General features: G+C 57.3%; 1 protein-coding gene across 8 annotated transcripts in view; it reads left to right on the top strand.

Moving 5' to 3' along the window:
* ZNF664 (zinc finger protein 664) overlaps positions 1-19,887 on the top strand; it is a 79,304-nt gene that overhangs the window by 8,554 nt on the left and 50,863 nt on the right. For 2 of the 8 annotated variants that reach the window (XR_016514150.1, XR_016514149.1), the window contains exon 3: positions 1,041-1,132. The exons of 2 other annotated variants lie outside the window; for them this stretch is intronic. Coding sequence is in view for 2 of the 6 variants with exons in the window: in XM_090292007.1 (XP_090148133.1) it covers positions 11,594-12,379 (786 nt within the window). In the remaining 4 variants the exon portion in view is untranslated. 4 more of the 8 variants (XM_090292007.1, XR_016514154.1, XM_090292008.1 and 1 more) reach the window with 4 other exon arrangements.

Here is a 19,887-nt window from a genome sequence, read left to right as displayed (position 1 = left end):
CTGCTCCGCACCCTTGTGTCCATTCAGCCCCTGGCTGCACGTGGCCGCTCGGCAGTCAGCGGGTGGTTTCTCGTGTTAGTGACTTCTGCTGGGGATGGTCCCGCTGCTTCCGGTCGCCGTCGGCCAGGTCAGGTGCCTCCGACCGCATCCCTTCACGTACATCCTTTCCCTCAAAGTTCTGGGCAGCCGTGCGGACACACGGTCATTTCACTTCATCCCTAGGTTGACAGAATTTAGAAGAAAAACCAGATGTCCCATCCAAGTGCCAAAACGGCAGCGTTTTAATATCCAGGTCCCTTCCTATGTCGTCAGATGTCCCCAGGAAAAGTGATGTTTTTCAGACTTAAAAACAGATCTTGATATCCATTCCCAAATTACGCTTAGCAGTTATTGAGAAGTGTGTGTGTGTGTGTGTGTGTGTGTGTGTGTGTGGAGGGGGCTGGCAACAGACGGAACAAATAAAATAATGACGCCGATAGCTAAGCTTCGTTGAACCTTAACATTTCCCAGGCGCTACCTTAAGTCCTTGCCGTGCTTTGACTGACGGAGTCCTCACACCGCCCCAGGAGGCTGCCTCGTGCGCTCAGGGCCCCCGGGTCTGCACTGACCACCCCTCGCGGCTCCCAGACACCGTGCCGCTGGCCCGTGGGAAGCGGGGCCGGGTCTGCTCTGCACCCTGCTCCCCTCCGAAGCCACTGAGATCAGCGGGTCTCCTTTGGACACCAGGTGCCGCCGCGCCAAGCCCGTCATCCAGTGGCCAGCACCTACGGATCTAAACTCCGTGGGGAGCGTCCCTGTTGAGGGGCCGACTGTGACACGGGTGCAGTTGTGCAGGCTGCTGGACTGTCCCCACGGGGGCGTCTCGGGGGGTCTCCCCCCTCTCTAGTCCTATAGGCCTTGGGTCTCATACATTTACATAAGCCCCAATTTAAGTGGGCCTGCCCAGTCTTCACCTGTAATCGCTAGTTCCTCACAAACAGTCGTGGTCCCAAGTGCCCATGATGCCAACCTCCCGTCTTTCTCTGCATTTCTCCGACCAGGCGGGACCCGAAGGCTGCTGAGCCCTCGGCCGCTGCGGCCCTGCCTCTGCCTCTTCGGGACTGTCCTGGGGGTTCTGACTCCTGGCACTGCGGTAAGTTTGCCCCTTGTTTCACTGTTTCTGTGCACGGAGAGGCCATCCCCCTCCAGTCTTTGCAAACCACAGCCATCTCCGGAGTGTTCTCTGAGCCGGGCCTTTGGGGCTCGGTGGTTTCCCGTGACCTCTTGCTGTTCTCTGGTGTTGGAGTTCCCTAGACCCCGGACAACCTTCCTTAGGCTTGGAGAGGCTCCTCTGCCGTGCGGTCCCTGATTCCCATGGGAGCCGCCGGCTCGTGCAGCTCCCCCCGCCGCCCCATTTCCCTCCGCGCGCTCGGAGCCGGCTTCTGGACTCAGGCCCTCCCGTTCTTCCCCGTTGCTCCTCTTCACCGAGATGTCAGCTGAGTTTGTCAGCTGAGCTTGTTCTCCATTAGATCCTGCTGTGCTTTTCCCCAAAGCCTTAACGGCAGCATTTGGGATCTTGAAAGCTTTGTGACCTGGGGGCCCCAGCTTCCCATCAGCCCCTGTGCAGACTGTGCTGCGCAAGCTGCTGGCTTCCAGCGCCAGCAGGTTTTCCTTGTGTTCCTCAGCCTTTGGATTTGTGGCCATTTTCAATGATTTTTCCCTCTTTCGCTTGACTAAGGAAGACAACCTATGTCTTCCCCCCATAGTCACCTTTGTGTGACAATTGCTGAAATCCCAGAGTCAAGTAGAAGGGGCGCTCTGGATCTCTGCTCCACGCACCTAATGAAGTCTCATGTTGCTTCCATTCCCACGGCTCAGCCGCCAGGGAAGGACAGTCACGGCAGGTGTAGGCCGTCCTCCTGATGGGGCGAACGTCCTTTCTCTCTCCTCTGCCTCCTGGCTCCGTCCTCGGCTGCGCTGGCTCAAGGTCCCCAGCCAGCGGCTGTGCTGTGGGCGATAAGATCTGAGATGCAGGTCGGGTATTTTATGAGTTCCTGTTCATGCCAGTGCTTACTTTGGTTCAAGCTCAAGGTTATCGCTGATAAAGGGAAAAGGATTCCTCTGGGGGACGTAGCCAGGTGTACCGACTGCTGCAGCGGGGGCTGGGTCCGCAGGCCCGGGGAGCAAGCAGGGCGCCTGTGTGTGCATTTCTGGCGCAGTCCCGTGCAGGCTCCACCAGGAGTGCCTAGAAGTGAGGGGCTTGCTGAGGCCGCGAGCCAAGGTTGGTGTGCCTTTAAGAGCGTGCATTTCCAGAAATAACGGCTCGCCCGCCAGTGCCGGCCCTGCCACGTCACAAGCCCCAGCGCTGGCGTTGCGCGGGGTCCGTGGTAACGTCCCCTGGCCCTCTGGGGGACGGGGTGGTGCTGAGCTGCTGTCCAGGCCCATCCTGTCTTCTGACCGCCAGGCCTTACCCAGTTTCGGGACTTGCCTTGTCTGTGTGATTCTTTGGCTCTGAGCAGCGAGTTGCTCTTGCACTTGGTGCTTCCTGGGGCGCCAACCCCACCAACCTCTCCGCTGCGCCTGCGCACCTGCAGGTCATGCGTTGTGACCTGGGCGTAAAGAGAGCCAGGGGGTGACTGTGACACAATTAAAGGGCTCTGCTGCCTCCGCTCAGAAGGCGGCGCTCAGGGCACAGGGTGCAGGTTCGCAAGGTGAGAAAGTGCCAGAGGCCTTTCCCGCTGTAACCGGGATGTACTCTCAGCACCGCCGGGCTGTGCAGTTAAAATGGTGAAGGGGCTGCATTTGGTCGTCTGCTTTTGCTTTTTAAAGCGCAACCAGACTCTCAAGCCCCTAACTTCCTGAGCGGCCCACTGCCGTGACACTGCCTGTCCTGGTGCCACCAAGGTGGCTTGCTAAGCCCACGGCGGGTCTCTGTCGCAGCCTCCCAGGCCGCTCTGGCTTCCTCTTCCTCTGGTTAGTTACCCAGGCTGGGCCTGGGGCAGCCTTCAGGCATTTCTTCTGCCTCTGCCCGAGGGTGGCTTCAGCTTTCCACTGTCTGTCACTTTTCCTCTAGGCCTGAGCATGGACTCTGTCCCCCAGGCCTTTCTGTTCCCAGCCGGGAAGGAGAAAGCACGTTTAACAAACAAGTGACCCAGATCTGAGACGAGGGTCACTGTAGATCACCTCCTGTAACCTCCTGTAGCCTCCTGTGTGGGCGCCCCACCCAGCTGCTGCTTGCCGTGTGTGTGTGTGTGTGTGTGTGGGTGTGTGTGTGTGTGTACACACACCAAAGGCTGGTCCCTCAAGGGAGACAGCCCCAGCAGTCAGGCAGAGAGCAGGGCGGCGGAGGCAGCCTCCGCGGGCCAGGGGGCCTCCTCTGCCTGCTGCGTGGCCCGCAGCGCGCGGCTCCCTGGCGTCCTCACTGGGGTTTCTCTCTGTCTCAGTGCCCCGTCCGTGTCCCTCCTTCCTGAGGACAGAATGAGGACTGAAGCGTTTGAGGGTGAGAGCGAGCGTGACTGGCAGGAAGCCTTACGAGCGCGGTTTCGGAGAGGAGTAAGCTGATGTGACGGCCACATGGCCAGGTGGTGGCGGGTTGGGAGCTCGACCTTCAGACTCGGCCGCCAGCTCTACGTTCTCCCCACCAGATCAGCGTGCCCCTGAGGTGCGCGTGGGTACCTGTGACCAGCTAGGTCAGGTCGTCGGGTCCTGTGTGTGACATGCACGAGGGCCTGTCCTCGAAGCAAGACGCTGGCTGTCCACTACTCGGTGTTTCCGTGTGCCGCGTCCCTGAGCAGGGGAGCCCTGGAGTCCAGACCGAGGAAGTGTCACTGAGGTCCAGTGTGTTTGAAACAGCCCTGCGTGTGCAGGGCCAGCTGCTGGGTGGGAGCAGAGAGCGCAGCAGGCTGACTCCGGGTGTCAGTGTGGCTCCGCCCTGCACGGAGAGGAGCCCCCACTCCAGGGAGACGGGTCATCGGGTCTTGGGAAGCCTCTGCCTGGGACCTGGCCCTGCTGGAGCTACAGGAGTGTGTCCTGCACTAATTAAAATAAGGGAAGCAAGGAAAGGCCTGTTTACGTAGCCTCAGCCCCACTGTGGCCCCCCAAGAGGTCCTTTCACGTCCATGACGATCTTTGATGACCACAGTGAAGCGTCGTGGACACTGTTACCCATGTTTTTCCAGATCAGTGCGAGATCAGCCCTAGCCGCAGAGCGAGGAGCAGAGCCGAGGCCCGCGCCCCCGCGCCCCCGCGCCGGCGGCCCTCCTCAGATGCAGGGGAGGCCGGGCGTCGCTCCCTCCGTTCTCTCCCTGCCCTTCTCTGGGCCTAACCTCGTCGTCTTTGTGCCACTTTGTAGCTGGAGAAAAGTCAGGCCAGGTCACAGGAGGAACAGAGGTCCCGGGGACAGAATGAGAGCAGCTCTCCCCCCTGTGGTTCATGGGAACCCACCGCCCAGATCACCAGCCTGGGCCGTTGTGTGCGTGGGGTGGGGGGTGCGGTCGGGGGGCTCGGAGGGCAGCAGGGCCGGGCCGACGCCCTCGGAGCAGCTCCAGGGGCAGGTGGGACGTGCAGACCCCCGAGTGGGCCTTGGGCGCGCAGGAACCTGGCATCCGCTCTGCAGCCAGGCATGCTGGTGGGATGGTAGGCCCAGGGCTTAGGGAGCACACGTGGGCCACTGTGTGTGACCCCCCCTCGGCCTTGACCAGAGCCACCTTCCCTGGCCTGGGTGAGCCGGCGACGAGGGGGCCTGTGCTTATGTGTCGGAGAGCCGGCCGCTGGGGCAGGTGACTAGAGTGTGAGCAGTGGACTTGATGGAGGCCCCAGTGTGAGAGCCCGCAGTGTGGCGGGGGCGGGCTGCACCGGGACACGGGACCCGTGCCCACTGAGGCGGGGCTGTGACGAGGGAAGGAGCCCCAGCATCTGGCCGGTGGGGCTGCAGCAAGTGTGGGACCGTGAAGGGCCTGCTCCGGAGGGGAGCCTGCCCCGGCATCTCCTGTTCTAGGGCCAGCGCTGTCCCCCAGTCCCGGCCAGCGCGTCACCAGTCACTGCTCTAGGGCACGCCGAGACCAGCGGCCGAGCCAGGAGACTGCAGGGGCCTGTGCAGCCCACGCAGCTGCGGCTTCCGACCCTTGTTGTGTGTCCCTGACGGCGCCGTCCTGACAGGGTCGTGGGGATCAGCGAGGGGGTGGGTGCTGTCTCTGGATGCCCAGGTCCCCGTGGTGGGCAGCGGCTGGTGGCCTTGAACCGCACTGTCACCTCTTAGCCCTGGTCCCTGGCAGCACGCAGGTGCCAGGGTCTAAATGGCCTTCCTGCCGGCTCTGTGTGCCGAGGCCTCGGGGCGAGGTGGAGCGGGGGCCGCACTTCCCTCGCAGCCGGACTGCCGCCCCGCTGGTGTCTGATGGCGCTGACTTCTTGGACTTCCTGATCGTGGGAGGAGGAGGCGTTCTGTGTTCTACCCCGGGAACAGGGCAGCCCTGTGTCCGGGGAACAATGTGGGACGGAACTGCGTGGTGTTGGGCCGGGGACTCGAGGCCCCGCGAGAGCACTGGTGGACTGCTGCCAGGGCAGTCGCTGTGCCCTGTGGGAAGCCGCGCTGCGTAGAGCGCTCGTGTCTTGGTGTGTCTGTCCTTCCACCCGCTCGTGTACAGAAGGTGACTTTGGGATTATTTTGGAGGAATTTAGGGGCATTTTCTTTGTTTTGTGTGTTTTTTAAATTATTTATTTTTTTTGTTTTATTTATCTTTAGAGAGAGCGGAAAAGAGAAAGAGAGGGAGAGAAGCATCAGTGTGTGGTTGCCTCTCACTTGCGCCCCCAACTGGGGACGTGACGTGCAACCTAGTCATGTGCCCTGACTGGGAATCGAACCAGAGACACTTGGTTCACAGGCTGATGCTCAATCCACTGAGCCACAGCAGCCAGGACCTAGGGGCATTTTCTTACATCCAGAATAATGATGGCTGATGATTAAAGTAACTCACTTTAAGTAAGTTCATCTGACAGATTGTTCACATGCTTCCAAGCTTTTAAAAAAAAGTGGGTATGAAGTGAAACCTCAACCCCTTTTTGGCCTCTGGGTTCTGGTACACTTTAAAAAGCATTAAGACCCCCGCCAAGCACGCTGCGCCCGTGGTGACCGGCATTGATGCTTGCCCTAATAGAAATGGAAACTAAAGTTTTACAAAAATATTTATTAGCTGGTTTATTTAAACATGATAAAACCATTACATGTTAACACAAATGACATTTTTATGAAAAGCAGCTATTTCTAAAACAAAAAATATTTAGGAGGAAGAGTGGCAGTATTTACACTTCAGCCCTTTTGACCGGGCGAGGCCTGAGGAAGACGGCAGCCTCTGTCCCCAGCCTTGCAGTCCGCTGCTCTGTGTGGAGCCGACGCAGACCTGGGCCTTGTCCGGATCACGCACTTGGAAAAGGGGCTTGGAGGCCTTGTCAGATGACGGCGAGCTGAGGGGCAGCAGGCGGTCTGACACCAGTCACCGAGCTCTGCAGCTCTGCAGGCCACGCGCGAAAGCCCACTGCTCTCCCTCTCACTCTGTATGGCATCTACTCGCGCAGTGTGCACGTGTGTGCGGTCTGGGTGGGAGCCTGGCGTGTCCTTGGAGGAGCGTCGCTCTCCCTGGGAGGATGCATGTGGCCAGCTGCTGGGAGTGAGCAAAGGGGGGCTCGGAAGCAGGGGTCACAGCAGCCTGGGGACTGGGGAGACCCTGGCAGCCCTGTGAGTTTCTCTTTCTGCACGCGAGAGCTGAAGTCGGGATTGGAATGGGGGTGATGACTTCTGGTGGGGGGCCCCTTTGCCTTCTGAGCCTTCCCTTTTGGCAGGAGCTCCGCTGTCCACATGCTCATGCAGTGGCCCGAGGGACAGAACTGTTGCTGTGGCCACTCCACACTCTGCACACCCACATCAGTTAGGCCCTCTGCACCCCTCAGGTGACTGAGCCCCCACTGGCCTCCCCTTCTCAGCGCATGGCCTTGTGTCCTTCTCCACGAGGACAGCCAGCCAGGGCACCATCAGCGTCCTCCTGACGCGCACAGCACTCGCCCGCCCTCTGGCGCAGCCCAGGGCCGGCCCGCCTTCTGCGGGCCCATGATGTCACTTCTCCCCTCTCCTGCAGCCTGTCTTTCCCTCTCAGCGCCATCCCTTTCTTCCCCTAACCAAATCGTAAGCCGGGGTGACAGACAAAAAGCACGCACAGAATCCCTCGGGCCTCCCTTCCCAGCTCAGTGTGTGAGCTCCTTCCCAGGGCGAAGGAGCCGTTCCCTCCAAGCTCTGCGGACTCCTGCTGAGGCCTGGGGAGGTGACCCGTGTCCTCTGCACCTCCCTCTGGGCCTTTGCCCTGCAGGTGTGACCAGAGCGGGCCCTCTCCCTGCAGTGCACCTGCTACCACGGACTCAGAGCCCCTCGGGCCGCTGCTGAGGGGCAGCATCGCCTCCGTCCCCAGCGGGCTTGGGCCTGCGCCTGGGACAGGAGCGCATGGCCTGAGCCGTCCTGCGAGGGCGCCATCCCCCTGGCCCCCTGCCCCCCGGCCCCGGCCCCTGCCCGGCCTCCTTTTCGGGACTTGCTCTTAGATTCCCTCGTGTTTCCTTCTTTAAAAAAAAAATGTTTTTTTTAGATTTTATTTATTTTTTATTTTTAGAGGGAAGGGAGAGGCGGAAGAGAAACATTTTTGTGACAGGGAAACATAGATGGGCTGCCTCTCACATGCCCCCAACCAGAGACCTGGCCTGCAGCCCAGGCAGGCACCCTGTCTGGGAATCAAACCGGCAACCCCTCAGTTTGCAGGCCAGCGCTCAGTCCACTGAGCCACCCCTGCCAGGGCTCTCTTGCTGTCTAGCATCGGTGGTCATTTATCCGCCGTGCTGGGAGGTGAGGCTCGGACGTTCTCTGGTGTCACCAAGTGGAGATGCGGACAGGCTGCAGGAGGAGAGGACGGCTCTTTTTCAGGGAGGGGATGTGTTTGAGGCCAGTGGGCTAAATTGGAGCGGCCCCTCTCAGTGCTGAGCTGGACTGGCGCGCTCCGGTTTGGGAAGATGTCCTAAGTAAAGGGTGACGGGGCTCCTGAGGCCTCGTGGGGAAGCTGAGCCTCACCCTGGGCAGTGCCAGGCGACCACAGTGCGAGGCTCCGTGCTCTGCAGGGGGCGGGGGCCGCCGGTGTCCGGGCTGCCCCCTGCGAGGGGGAGAGCCTGGGGGTTGCTGTGTTTGGGGTCTGCAGGGCGTGTGGTCCTGTCCTCGCTTGACATCCACTCTCCTCCACACGTGCGAAAGCGGGAGGCCGGGCTGGGCCGCGGGTGTCTGCAGTGCGGCCCCTTCCTGCCTCGTGTCCTGCTCGTCACCTTGTTATCTCTTTCATCTAGAGCCCCTCCCCCCATGCATGCTGGTAACTTGTTGCAAAAGCAGGCCCTCGCCTGGGCCAGGGACATTGCGCTGTGGTTCTGCTGCAGCTCATCCCTCTGCTCTGGAGGCTAGATCCCCGTCGGCCCCCTGCAGGGCCGTCTCCAGGGGCCGCCGCCGGCTGGCAGGCAGCGCCGTCGGGGCGCTGCTCTCCGCTGTGTGCCAGGGCGGGCCTGTGGGCTCAGGTGGTGACAGCCCCCTCGGCTCCGCGTCAGGTCCCGGCCAGCCTCTCGCCTGTTTGCACCCATTTCTTACCGTGGCCTGGACCAGGGACTTCTTCAGGGTTCCACGTACCAGCTGGGTTGCTGCAGTATCTTGAAAGATAAGATGGGTGCTGAATTCTTTCCTTTTAATTGCCAATTTTCAATAAAGGTAAAAAGTTGGTGTCTAGTTAGCATACTTCCTGTTTGCTCAGTGCCTGGCGTCCTTCTGTCTGTCTGCCTCTGCCCACCCCTCTCTGCTCCCCACCGCTAGTGAAGGTGGACGCGGGGGCGTTTGTGTACCTGGTGTGTTTCAGCAGATTGCAGTCCCGTTCCTTTGGGTGCTCAGTTGTCCCGTTTTCAGCCCCGGGGAGTCTCTTCATAAGTGGACACCTGTGTGCCTTGCCCTCAGCTCTGGCATGCTGCGTGACCAGAGGCCCCGCACCATCTCATACAGCGCTGCTGCACCTGGGGGCCGGGTGTCCCTAGGGAGGGCCTGTCGCTGTCCGTTGTCACTGCCTCCCGGGCTTGCCGGTGGACTGACCTAGAACAATGACGCGAGTGCAGGCTGACAGTTACTATGTCTCAGCGTCTCAGACTGAATCTTGGTTCTGAACACACTCAGCATAGTTGCCGGCCGTTGGCACTGTCCTGCTTTATACAAACACTCGTGTTATTAAAACCAGCAGCTAACTGTCGAAAGAAGTTTGATTTCTTTGAAGCTTCATTTATCAACAGAGTCTGTCCAAGGCACATTTTGCTTTAAAATTTTAGGGATTGTTTTTCTTCTTTAATTTTCTTTTTTGAATATTTAAACATATGTTTCCAAAGTCAAAAGTGCCCAACAGGGTACATTCAGAGAAGTTTTACTCCATCCTTTTTTCCTCCCTCCCCCATAGAGAGCCATTTAAATTAAGTGTGCATTATCCTTCTCCATGCTTATTTTTACGTATCATGTAAACGAACATAAAATTACATTCACGTTCCTCCCCTTTTTGCACAAAAGATAGCGCAGTTTTTATAGTCCGGCGTGGCTGTTCTCACTGAGCAGCGTGTAGGGCCTGGGCGCGCCCCCACTCCCGTGAGAGGGCCGCCTGCTCCTGGGCAGGGCGTGCCGCGGTCAGGTCAGCTGGTCCCCATGGGAGGGCCCACGCCACCTGCAGCTGCGCTGCGCACATGCTGCCGCGTGAGTAAGTGGGACAGCCATCGCTCCCTGTGTCTGCCGGCGTCTCTTGGGAGGACCTCTGGGACCGCGGTGACTGGGTCAAAGGAGAGGTGCGCGCGCGCCTTTTCCAGACGTTGACTGCATTTTTCTGAAGTTCTGGTGACGTAGGTGAATTTATTGCCGACACTGCCACCTGGAAGCAGTTTGGTTTGTTTTGCCATTTCAGTGTTGAAGAAACCTCAGTCACCCGTGTCCCCCGCCTTTGTATGGGGCATATTACTGAAAGAGTTATTTTAAGATTGATTTTTGTAAATAACTGAAGGCTCACTTACTGAGCATAGACTACAGCGGATGAAGAGATTGCTGAGACGTGTTCCTAAACCTCAGGAGGTTTCAGGCTGAATGTTTGGGGTTTATTTTCTTCTGTTTGCTCCTCACTCCGTCTGTTGTGTGTTTTATCCCGGGCTGGTTGTCAGAAGACTGGTGACCAGGTGCTGGGAAGTGGAATTGTGTTTGCCACCGGCCTGCGGCAGGTTCTTTCTGGGGGGGCGGGGGTGCCGGGGGTGCTGCAGAGATGCATTCCGCAGGCGGTAACTGAGCACCCCCTCACTGACTGTAAGAGGCAGCGACGCACGGAGTTCCTCCCTCGTGGCACTTATATCCTGGTACAGCAGCGAGATCAAAAACCCAGGACAGTAAGATAATTACAAGATCTGTGTGCTTTGAAGAAATCTAATAAAAGTAGAGTTTGGTCTGGGCCTTCTCTAGGTGGGGGAGGGGCAGCGGACACCCCAGCCGCGCACAGGTGGAGAGGAGCAGAGGCCCCCAGCAGGTGCCAGCGTGGGGTGCTGGGGGGTTGAACCAGGAAGCCAGTGAGGTGCGGTGGGCAAGGTGCGGACGGGGAGGCTGCGGCTCCCCCTGAAGCTCAGAGTGGGGGCGGCGAGCCCGCCTGGTCCTCCCTGCAGGACGCCGTGCCTCGCCCTCGCCATGGGTGTTTCCTTCCCAGCAGTGCCCCCGGTGGTGTCCAGGTAGTTACAGTGAGTGGCGGTATTGGCTTTACACCGGGGCTGTGAACGGGAGCATGATATCTGCACGTTCTCTTCTTCAGACCTGGGAATCCAAGAGGCACCTCTCTCTGCGAGATAAGAGCTGCTTTCTCAAGACCAGAAAAGGTCTGTGTTACTGCTGTCGGTTATGTGAAATGAATTATGGCATCAGTGGCAGTTTTCTGGACAAGAAGGCATGTTCAGTGTGTTTATTTCTGTTCCTGTTCCAGGAGACGGGAGAGCTGTCTCTGCAGGGCACCGTGGAAGAGAGGACCGCACACGTGGGACGGCGGAGCTCGCCTCCGGGGCCAGCTCCTGGCGGATGCGCGAAGGCAGAATGTCATCCTGATTCTTCAGGAGGAACCTTCAGGGGACCGAGACCAGCACGCAGGATCCCACCCTCTACTGCAAGGGACGCTGTGCGGTCCTTTCTCTACAAGTGAGAAGGACGAGACTCCGCAAGAGAGAGGTTCCAGGGCTTTGCCCCTGGGGAGCCCCTTGGAATGCTGGCAGCCCAGGACCTGAAAGACAGTTCTGTGTCAGTGAGTCCCAGGGTTCCAGGGGGAGCGGATGCCGCTTCATACTCAGTGGCAGTCCTGAGTGAGGAACGCTATGCAGGGAGAAGCCTTCCATAGAAAGACAGGCAGGGAAAAGCTTAGGCCGACCTCAAACCTCCCGGAGGGGGCACCCCTGAGGTAGACTGCCAGCATGGCCACCTGAGGCCCGGTGCCCGAGCAGCCCCGTAATTGTAGTGGTCGTAACGGAGTTCTCCGCTAAGTCACGATACCAAATAGGAAAGATGATCTACAAGTGCCCCATGTGTAGGGAGTTTTTCTCTGAGAGAGCAGACCTTTTTATGCATCAGAAAATTCACACTGCTGAGAAGCCCCATAAGTGTGACAAGTGTGACAAAGGTTTCTTTCATATATCTGAACTTCACATCCACTGGAGGGACCACACAGGGGAGAAGGTCTACAAGTGTGATGATTGTGGTAAGGATTTTAGCACCACCACCAAACTCAACCGACACAAGAAAATCCACACCGTAGAAAAGCCCTATAAATGCTACGAGTGTGGCAAAGCCTTCAATTGGAGCTCACATCTGCAAATTCACATGAGAGTTCATACAGGTGAGAAACCCTATGTCTGTAGTGAGTGCGGGAGGGGCTTTAGTAATAGTTCAAACCTCTGCATGCATCAGAGAGTCCACACCGGAGAGAAGCCCTTCAAATGTGAAGAGTGTGGGAAGGCCTTCAGGCACACTTCCAGCCTCTGCATGCATCAGAGAGTGCACACCGGAGAGAAGCCCTATAAATGTTACGAGTGTGGGAAGGCCTTCAGCCAGAGCTCCAGCCTCTGCATCCACCAGAGAGTGCACACCGGGGAGAAGCCCTATAGATGTTGTGGGTGTGGGAAGGCCTTCAGCCAGAGCTCTAGCCTCTGCATCCACCAGAGAGTGCACACTGGGGAGAAGCCTTTTAAATGCGATGAGTGTGGGAAGGCCTTCAGCCAGAGCACCAGCCTCTGCATCCACCAGAGAGTGCACACAAAGGAGAGAAACCATCTCAAAATATCAGTTATATAAAACGTTTTGCTGAGAGTTAAAAATCTTAAAACCCATAAGTGCCACTAGGAAGGAAACCCTGTAAATACCTGCATTGACCCAAGAAATTTTTACAGCAAGCCCCAGCAGAACGTTCTTCTCAAAGAGGTGTATGCGAGGCCGAGCTTTTGGATTCGTGCCAGGTTGTCCCACCACTTGACAGACTCTGGCACCCCTCCAGGTGTCTGCCCAGAACGGGCTCTGAGGCCCCAGCGTGATGGCTACGAAAGCATAGGCGTGTCTGCTGGGATGCTAGGGGGACGCCTCCGTGGCTGAATGCTACACGGGGGACCATGGTCAAGGCCCGGCCTCCTGTGTCCCCCTCACCCAGCAGGTACCCCTGGGACTCCCCACCGGCAGCTCACGACGCCCTTCTCTTGATCCAAGCAGACCCGTTCATGCATTGGGAGCAGATGGCTCCCACCAGGACAGTGTTCTGGTGTTCCTGAGGTCCCACGTGGTGCAGCCCCGACGCAGATCCCATTGTTTCTGAGCCCACTTTGCCTGTATGTCCTCAACGTACCCATAAATCCCCACCCCTTCCTAGATGGCATTAAATTTCATTTTAGGTTTTAGGTGACTCATAATTTCCATTCACTTGGCCTGTGGAGGAATCAGTGGCCGATACATGTGCCCTTGAACTTTTTTTTGTGTGTGGATTCTGCTAATCACTGCGTCTCTGTTAGACTTATTTTTCTAGTGGCTACATCACATCTTTTTAACTTGAATTTTTTTTTTTTTTTTTGAAATAGCTGAATGTAAATAGGGAGGAAGAAGCAAGCAAAGTCGGGACTTTTCTCCATCCAGAATTGTCCCCGCAGGCCCCACCTGCGGAGCCCAGTCGCGCGAGGGCCTGTGGGTGGGAGGCGGCGGCACTTGGCAGTGTTTAGTCTGCGCCTCTGTCGTCTGGTCTGGGGCGGTAGGACAGGTCCTCAGCAGCCCCGCCATCGAGGGTTTTGCATCAGTTCCTGTCCGGGCGTGAGTGTCTGTGCTGATCACCCTTGTCTTTCTCCACCCGCCGAGTATTTATTGAACACGTTCTGCGCCAGGCACCACAAGGCGCTGGGAACGCCACGGAAGGGGCAGCCAGGGCCTGCGCACGCGTCTGCTTCTGTGGAGGAGGCAGGCGATACGCAAGTAAACGAGTAAACGACGTAGTTTGAGATAGTGATTACGTGCTACGAGGAAGATAACTGGGGCAAGCTTAGAGGGGCGGGCGGGGTGGGGGCGGGGCATCCGTAGGGGGCGCCTGGGCCCGTTCGGGGGGCCGGCGGCCGGCAGACCCGGAGCTGCTCGGGGGCTGACGTTTATAGGCGCCTTTTTTTTTTCTTTTTTTTTCTTTGGCTAGATTAATATTAAAAACTCATGTGGAGGAACTCAAGGAATGTGTAGAAGACCAAAAGTCCCCAATGACAAGAACAGAAAGCAGCTGATTTTTAACTTTGTTTCTCTTCTCATTCCTGTTTCCGTTGATTTCCCACATGTAGTCCTTTTGCTCAGGAAGTCTTGGGGACGTTTCGGAAATTTGAGACTCTGAAACGGGTGCCCATATCCGGGTGTCTGTCAGCTGTCACAGAGGCTGGAAAACGAACCATCCAGAACAGCCATGGAAATACTGAAACAAAGCTTGAGCTTCTCGCCTTGGAATTCTCTTGTTTGACCAGAAGGGGTTTTGTGTGACGCAAGCCTCAGTGCATGAAGGAGGCGTGAAAGGAGCACATGGTCTCGTGGGTGGGCCGTGAACCGTGGCAGGACCTGGGGTGTGACTCCAGGGTGGGGAGCCTGCCCTGGGGGAGTCCCTTCTCACATTCGCGCGCCCCCCACCCCCAGAGGGCCGCTCCTGCACGGACAGGACCCCTCCCAGGCCTGGGTTCCTCACCACGGCTGACAGCGACTCCTCACTTGTCTCGGTAGCAGGAAGCATTAGAGAAGCCTAGACTTCTAGTTGATAGCCAGTTGAAATATCATCAATAGAATTTTAGTTTTAGGAAAAATTGGTTTGATTTCTAGCTTTATTACTATTAGGTATGTGAGCTTGGGCAGATCACTTAACCTTTGAGTCTAGTTTTCTCACAAAATGAGGATGTTAGACCAGACGATTTCCAAGTGTCCAGCTAGCCCTAGAGTCTATATTTCTACATAGTTGAATTATTTTATCACGCTGTTGCTGGGGAATACGACTAACACTTTGGAAGCTACTAATTTTATGTCAAGCTTTAAAGTCCATAATTGTTACCTTCGGAAAATATTATTTGACCTACAGTATGTCCAAATCAGTTTAATAAAATCACTTTATAACAGGGTTCTGTGCTTGACATGTGGTGGCGTGAATTCAGTGGGGTATGTGTGTGTGTGTATTGGGGGGTAGGCTTGTGCCTTATGTCGAGGGTGACCAGATAACGCACTGTCCGAGCTGGACACCTAAGAGCACCTGAGAGAAGACAGCAGGCCCCAGTGGGGACCGTCCCGGCCAACCAGGGCTCACAGCCCAAGCCAGGAACAAATGGCTGGGTGGCATCCGGAGTCGTTTGGAGCGGAGCTGCAGGCCTGAGCACTCGGGGGAGAGCGTGCCCTGCCCAAGGCCCGCCCTGCCGAGCCGGGGCCCTGGGCAGCCATGGGGTGCAGGCCGAGGCTCCCACACGCTCTGCTCCCAAAAGAAAAGAGCAACCTGGTGCCTTCAGCACCGGCAGAGAGTTCCTGTACCCTGTGTGACCCGGTCTGGTTGCTCTTGGGGTCTGACGGGTGCCCTAGGCTCTGCTGGAGCCCGCAGGCCTAGTCCTTGTCGCTGGACAGCCCGCTGCCGGCGAGGCGCCTGGGGGCAGCAGCCGCGCAGCCATCTCTGAGGGGCATGTCAGCGGGCCGGCCACTACGGAGGCGGGGGAGCAGCCCACGCTGGCTGTGAGTGGGTGGGAGAGGAGGCCGCCACGGGGCTGCCCCTGGGGCCCGCGCAGCCCGAGTTGGGGGAGAAGCCAAGGCCAACTGCCTGGGTCCCACGGGAGTGCCAGGGAGCAGTAGAGCGCACCTGTAGGGGAGGGGGGACTCAAGCAGACACCCCGCCCATGGCCGGTGGCCAGGCCGTGGCGGGGGGCGGCCCCGGAGGGTTTTCTCGCTGTTGTGTGAGCTTAGCTGTGAGGCCTTTCCAAGGGATCCTCCACACTCCTGGTGCTATTATCCTAAAAAATAAAATTATTAAGCATTTCTTCTTAATAATAACTTGTTGTTATCCTCAGGAATTTGAAAAACTAGGTGAATGGAAAGTAAATGTCAGAAATGCTCAGTGGTCACGTTGAAGCCCTGGAGGCTGACGACGCCGGGCAGCAGCCTGGGCGGGTCAGGACTGGTCAGAGGCACGGGAAGGAAGCGGGAGGGGACGCGGCCCCGTGTGACCTCCTGCGGGCCGCTGATGCCTCTGACCCTCGGCGGTCTCATCTCTACCACGGCTTTGGGGACACCTGGCCCAGGAGACAGCTGGGAGACCAGCCCGAAGCAGCAAGCGCAGGGCGCCTCCCTTCAGTCACAGAACGAAAAAAATGTCACTGATGCCGGGGCCGCTCAGGAAGCTGAGTCGTGCTCCTCGGAGTTCTTTCTGTCCTGCAGGCGCCGTGAGGCGTCTGGGCATCTGAAATCTGGTGCCGGACCGCAGAGAGCTGAGGTGCTCCACAGCGTCCGGGAGAGAAGAACTTGAACCCCCAGGAGAGGCTGGGACCAGAAAACACAGTGGAGCGGGGCAGGGAGTCCAAGGGAGGGACCCAGGAGAATAGGGTGACGCCCACCCCCAGGCCTTCCCGCGCAGACGCGGAAGACCACAGACCTTTCCCTCCAGCCTGAGGAGGCTTGGTCTGGGTGGGGTTCTTAATGGAAACTGGTGGGGTGCTGGGTCCCAGCTGAAACGGGGCAGGTGCCAGAGAAGGGGGCCACCGACCACATGCCCCAAGTGGGAGTTTCTGGGAGACAGCCATGCTCCCCCAGAGCCCTGCGGGGCGGGAGGCCTTCATTACCGTGCCTGGTGTACGTAGCGTAGAATAATCGCAAGAGCACAAGTGAACTAAAACTTGTTTATCATCTTCATATTTTACTTAAATTTTTGAAGATGCACAGAAGCAAATGCAGAGACCCCAGGCCTCGCGTGTGGGACACAGCATGGACCTGCATGGCTGGCAACTGTCACACCAGCGCGCTTCTGGTGCTCGGATTTAGCCATATGCTAGTAAGACCCATTTTTAGAGTCTAGTAATAGGCACAGATGGCTCTTATTGATTTTTAGGGGAATATGTACATTTTATGGGCTCTCTGCTTAGTGTGCACCCTGCCCTTAACGCTTCCTAAATACCGCTGCTGGGAATGTGTCCCTTCAGAAATGTCCCCTCCCCCGGTGCCACCGCCCCGCCCTGGCCATACCCAGGCCCACTCTGCGTCATGAATTATGGTGGTAGGGTTATGTCTGGGGAGTTTTGAAACCCAGGACACCTAGCTGGGTTTCAGGGAGGTCTAGAACCTTCTTAAATTGCGTGCAGGATTTCGTGTGTACGTGGGTACATGCACGCTTCTGTTACCCGTGTGACTAACAGACAGAGCGCTACCTGCGGAAAAGCCTTGGATGTGGCCTCATGGCTCTTCACTGTGCAGGGGCCTCGGGCAAAGGGTGCCGGGCGTTCGGAACAGCGCAGGCCGCTGGGCCGCAGAGCAGGTGCCGCGCGCAGGAGGTGGGAGGAGACTGGCCGGGCGCAAAATGGAAGGTGTGTCTATGTGCGTGTGCGGGCGCCCGGGGCTCCAGCAACACATGTGTTAGATATGTCACGTGCTCACGGGAGATGCGCGTGAACGGTGCATGAGTAGCGGGGGGGGGGGGGGGTCGAGAACAGCAGCTTGCCCAGAGGCCTGCTGGGACGGGAAGGGTATTCCCCGTGCACGTGAACTCTGGCGATGGAACCGCGTCTCCTGGTTGCGGCGGAGGCAACTCTGGCTGCAAAGTTGGCCCCAGCGCTGGCGCAGGCCGTATTTAGAGTCTCGAGTAAACCTACTCATGGCGCTCGGCGTCTCGTTTATGCGCCCCACATCACTTGCCCGGGCTACGAAGTGAAGGTCACATCTCTTTGTAGACACCTGGATCGTTGTAACCATCATACTCAGGCCAGCAGCTGGTCTGCGGGTCAGAGTGTGAACCCTACAGACGGTGGAATGGAACGCGCCCCTGGCCACGGTTTTCCAAACAGTGTTCCTTTGTAGTCGCATTTCCATCGTGTACTCAAGAATTACTCAGAAGAGTCGATTTCATTTCTTTCCATTTTATATGATCTCTTTTCCATTCACCGCTGCACCATTTTCTGTTTTTAAGAATTGGAACACACGCACACACACACGCACACACAACAAACAAGGAGTCTTTCCCTTGCAAAAGTTGGAGAAAGGACCCCCGCACCCCCAAAAGAACCCAAATCACCTTTCATAATAGATTTTAAAAACTCTTAAGACAGAAAAATAAGGTTCTTTCCATTTCCCACCCGCTTTATAGACTGAAATGTATACCTTCTACACTGGCTTACGTGATAGTGAGTTGAGGAGAAATTCGGTGGCTTTTTTTGCTACTGTGGACCAATCAATCAATCATTCAATAAACATGAAGAGGTGCCTCCCTTGACCCCCCTTTCTGTGAGGGTGGGGCTGCTTCCCCAGGGATGGCGTGGCCGCCGCTCCATCTCAGAAACAGCTGCCGTGCATGTGACTTGAACAGACTCTGCTGCCTCGCGTGTGTGTCTTTTCTGAAGCCCACAGACTCACGCTGTGTGTGTGTGTAACTCAGGTTAGCAGAGGGCTCAATGAAACACGTTCTGCCCTCTGGGAAGGTTACTCCGCCTGAATGCTGTGACTCCAGACTTCCATGCTGGTCATGGGGGTCCGGGCGGGTGGGCCCTCCCAGCTCACAGTCCAGGTCCGGGCCATCACCCCTCCCCCGCAGCCCCCTGTGGGTCCTCAGGCTGGGGTGTCTGCAGCAGCCGCCCGCTCTGAGGAGGGGGCCCCAGAAGAGAAACCTCGTGCCGCCCCGAGAGCAGGCTGGGGCTGCTGGGGAGGGGCCTCCAGGATGCGGCTGTTAGGAGCCCAGTGCAGAGACAGGCCTACAGACTGGCTGGTCCCCGCGGCTCCTGAGGGCGGGGACCCCCCTGTCCAGGCCCAAGGGCAGCGCACACTGACCATACACCCTCCAAGGATTTGTTAGCAAAGGCACCAGGCCAGGCCCGCCCGGTGGAAATGCCTGCCTGCCCTGTGTGAGCCCACAGCCGCCCCGGGCTGCGGTCCCCCATCGAGGGCACAAGCCAGGCAGCTTTCCCAACGTCCTCAGTCTCCTGGCTTCACAATGTCCATGGTGTTCGGCCTTCTCCAGGTCGAGGGGCAGGAGGACTCTCCAGGGTAAGTGTTTCTCTCTCAGCTGAAGTGCTAACCAAGATCCTTGTGAGGTCCCCGGGCTGCAAGACGCTTACCAAGTACAGATTTCCATCGGCCTCACCGGCGCGGTGCAGGACGCTGCTGATGGCGTGAGAGGCCATCGCCGGGGCTCTGCGGGGAAACGGCCTGTGCGCCTCACCAGCTCCTAGCGTCAACCAGGTCTGTTCTCTTTCTCCTGCTCTTGAAGAAAACGCACAGAAAGGTCCCCTGACCTCCCCCAGTTTGTCTGGTCATTGCGTCCGATTTTAATAATTTGATTTTAATACGCAGGCTGAGGGAGCAAAGCAGTGGCCTTAATAGTCTGCATGAGGATGGAATCGCAAAACAGACACGTTGCTTCGGAGTTAGTTACGACTTATTTGCCTTCAGGACTTAGTTCTGACCAGTGAAATTAGGTCAGCTCACATTCCTTGAGCAAATGTGAAGTATGTGGGTGACTGGGAAGGGCCACTAATCCGGTGGGCGAAGGCCAGTCTGGGACGCGGCTTCCTTTGTGAACAACAGTGATCTAGAAGGTGCTGATTCATTCACGGGTAGCTGATTATTAATCAGATGCTCACATTGAGTATCAGTTGAATATTAATCGTGTGCTCGGAGTAGTCTGGGGTACTTTTTAAGACTATAAAATAGTGAGAAATGTTTGTTTTTCTTTCACACAACAAGTGGAAAAGTGCTCCTGCTGGAGGACAAGTTGCTTTTGTTATTCACTCTTTACTGGAAATAGTTTCGCTACTGCCTTTATCGGAGCTGATACATTTGAAAACAAAAATAAAACTCTGGAGAAACGTTTCGTTAGCGCGGCAGACTTAAACGCTAGTTGCTCCGCACAGGGAAGTAAGGGTCGCGGGGCGTGGAAACCTGACGGTTCTGTGTTATGAGCCTGGAGAGGCGGAAAATCAGGTCCTTGGTTACCTTGGGTCCCGCAAATGGGAATCTAGTCCTTTCTCTTCAGAAGCCGAAGCAGGGAGGGGGCTTGAAATGAAGGGACAGGGTCCCTCTAGTGGTCAAAAGGGGGGGGGGCTAGAACCCCATTCTTTGCAACTCCTCAA

Source organism: Furipterus horrens, unplaced genomic scaffold (assembly GCF_987537825.1).
Source record: "Furipterus horrens unplaced genomic scaffold, mFurHor1.1.pri manual_scaffold_11, whole genome shotgun sequence".
Classification (NCBI taxonomy): Eukaryota; Metazoa; Chordata; class Mammalia; order Chiroptera; family Furipteridae; genus Furipterus; species Furipterus horrens.
This window is presented reverse-complemented; position numbering and strand designations above follow the sequence as displayed.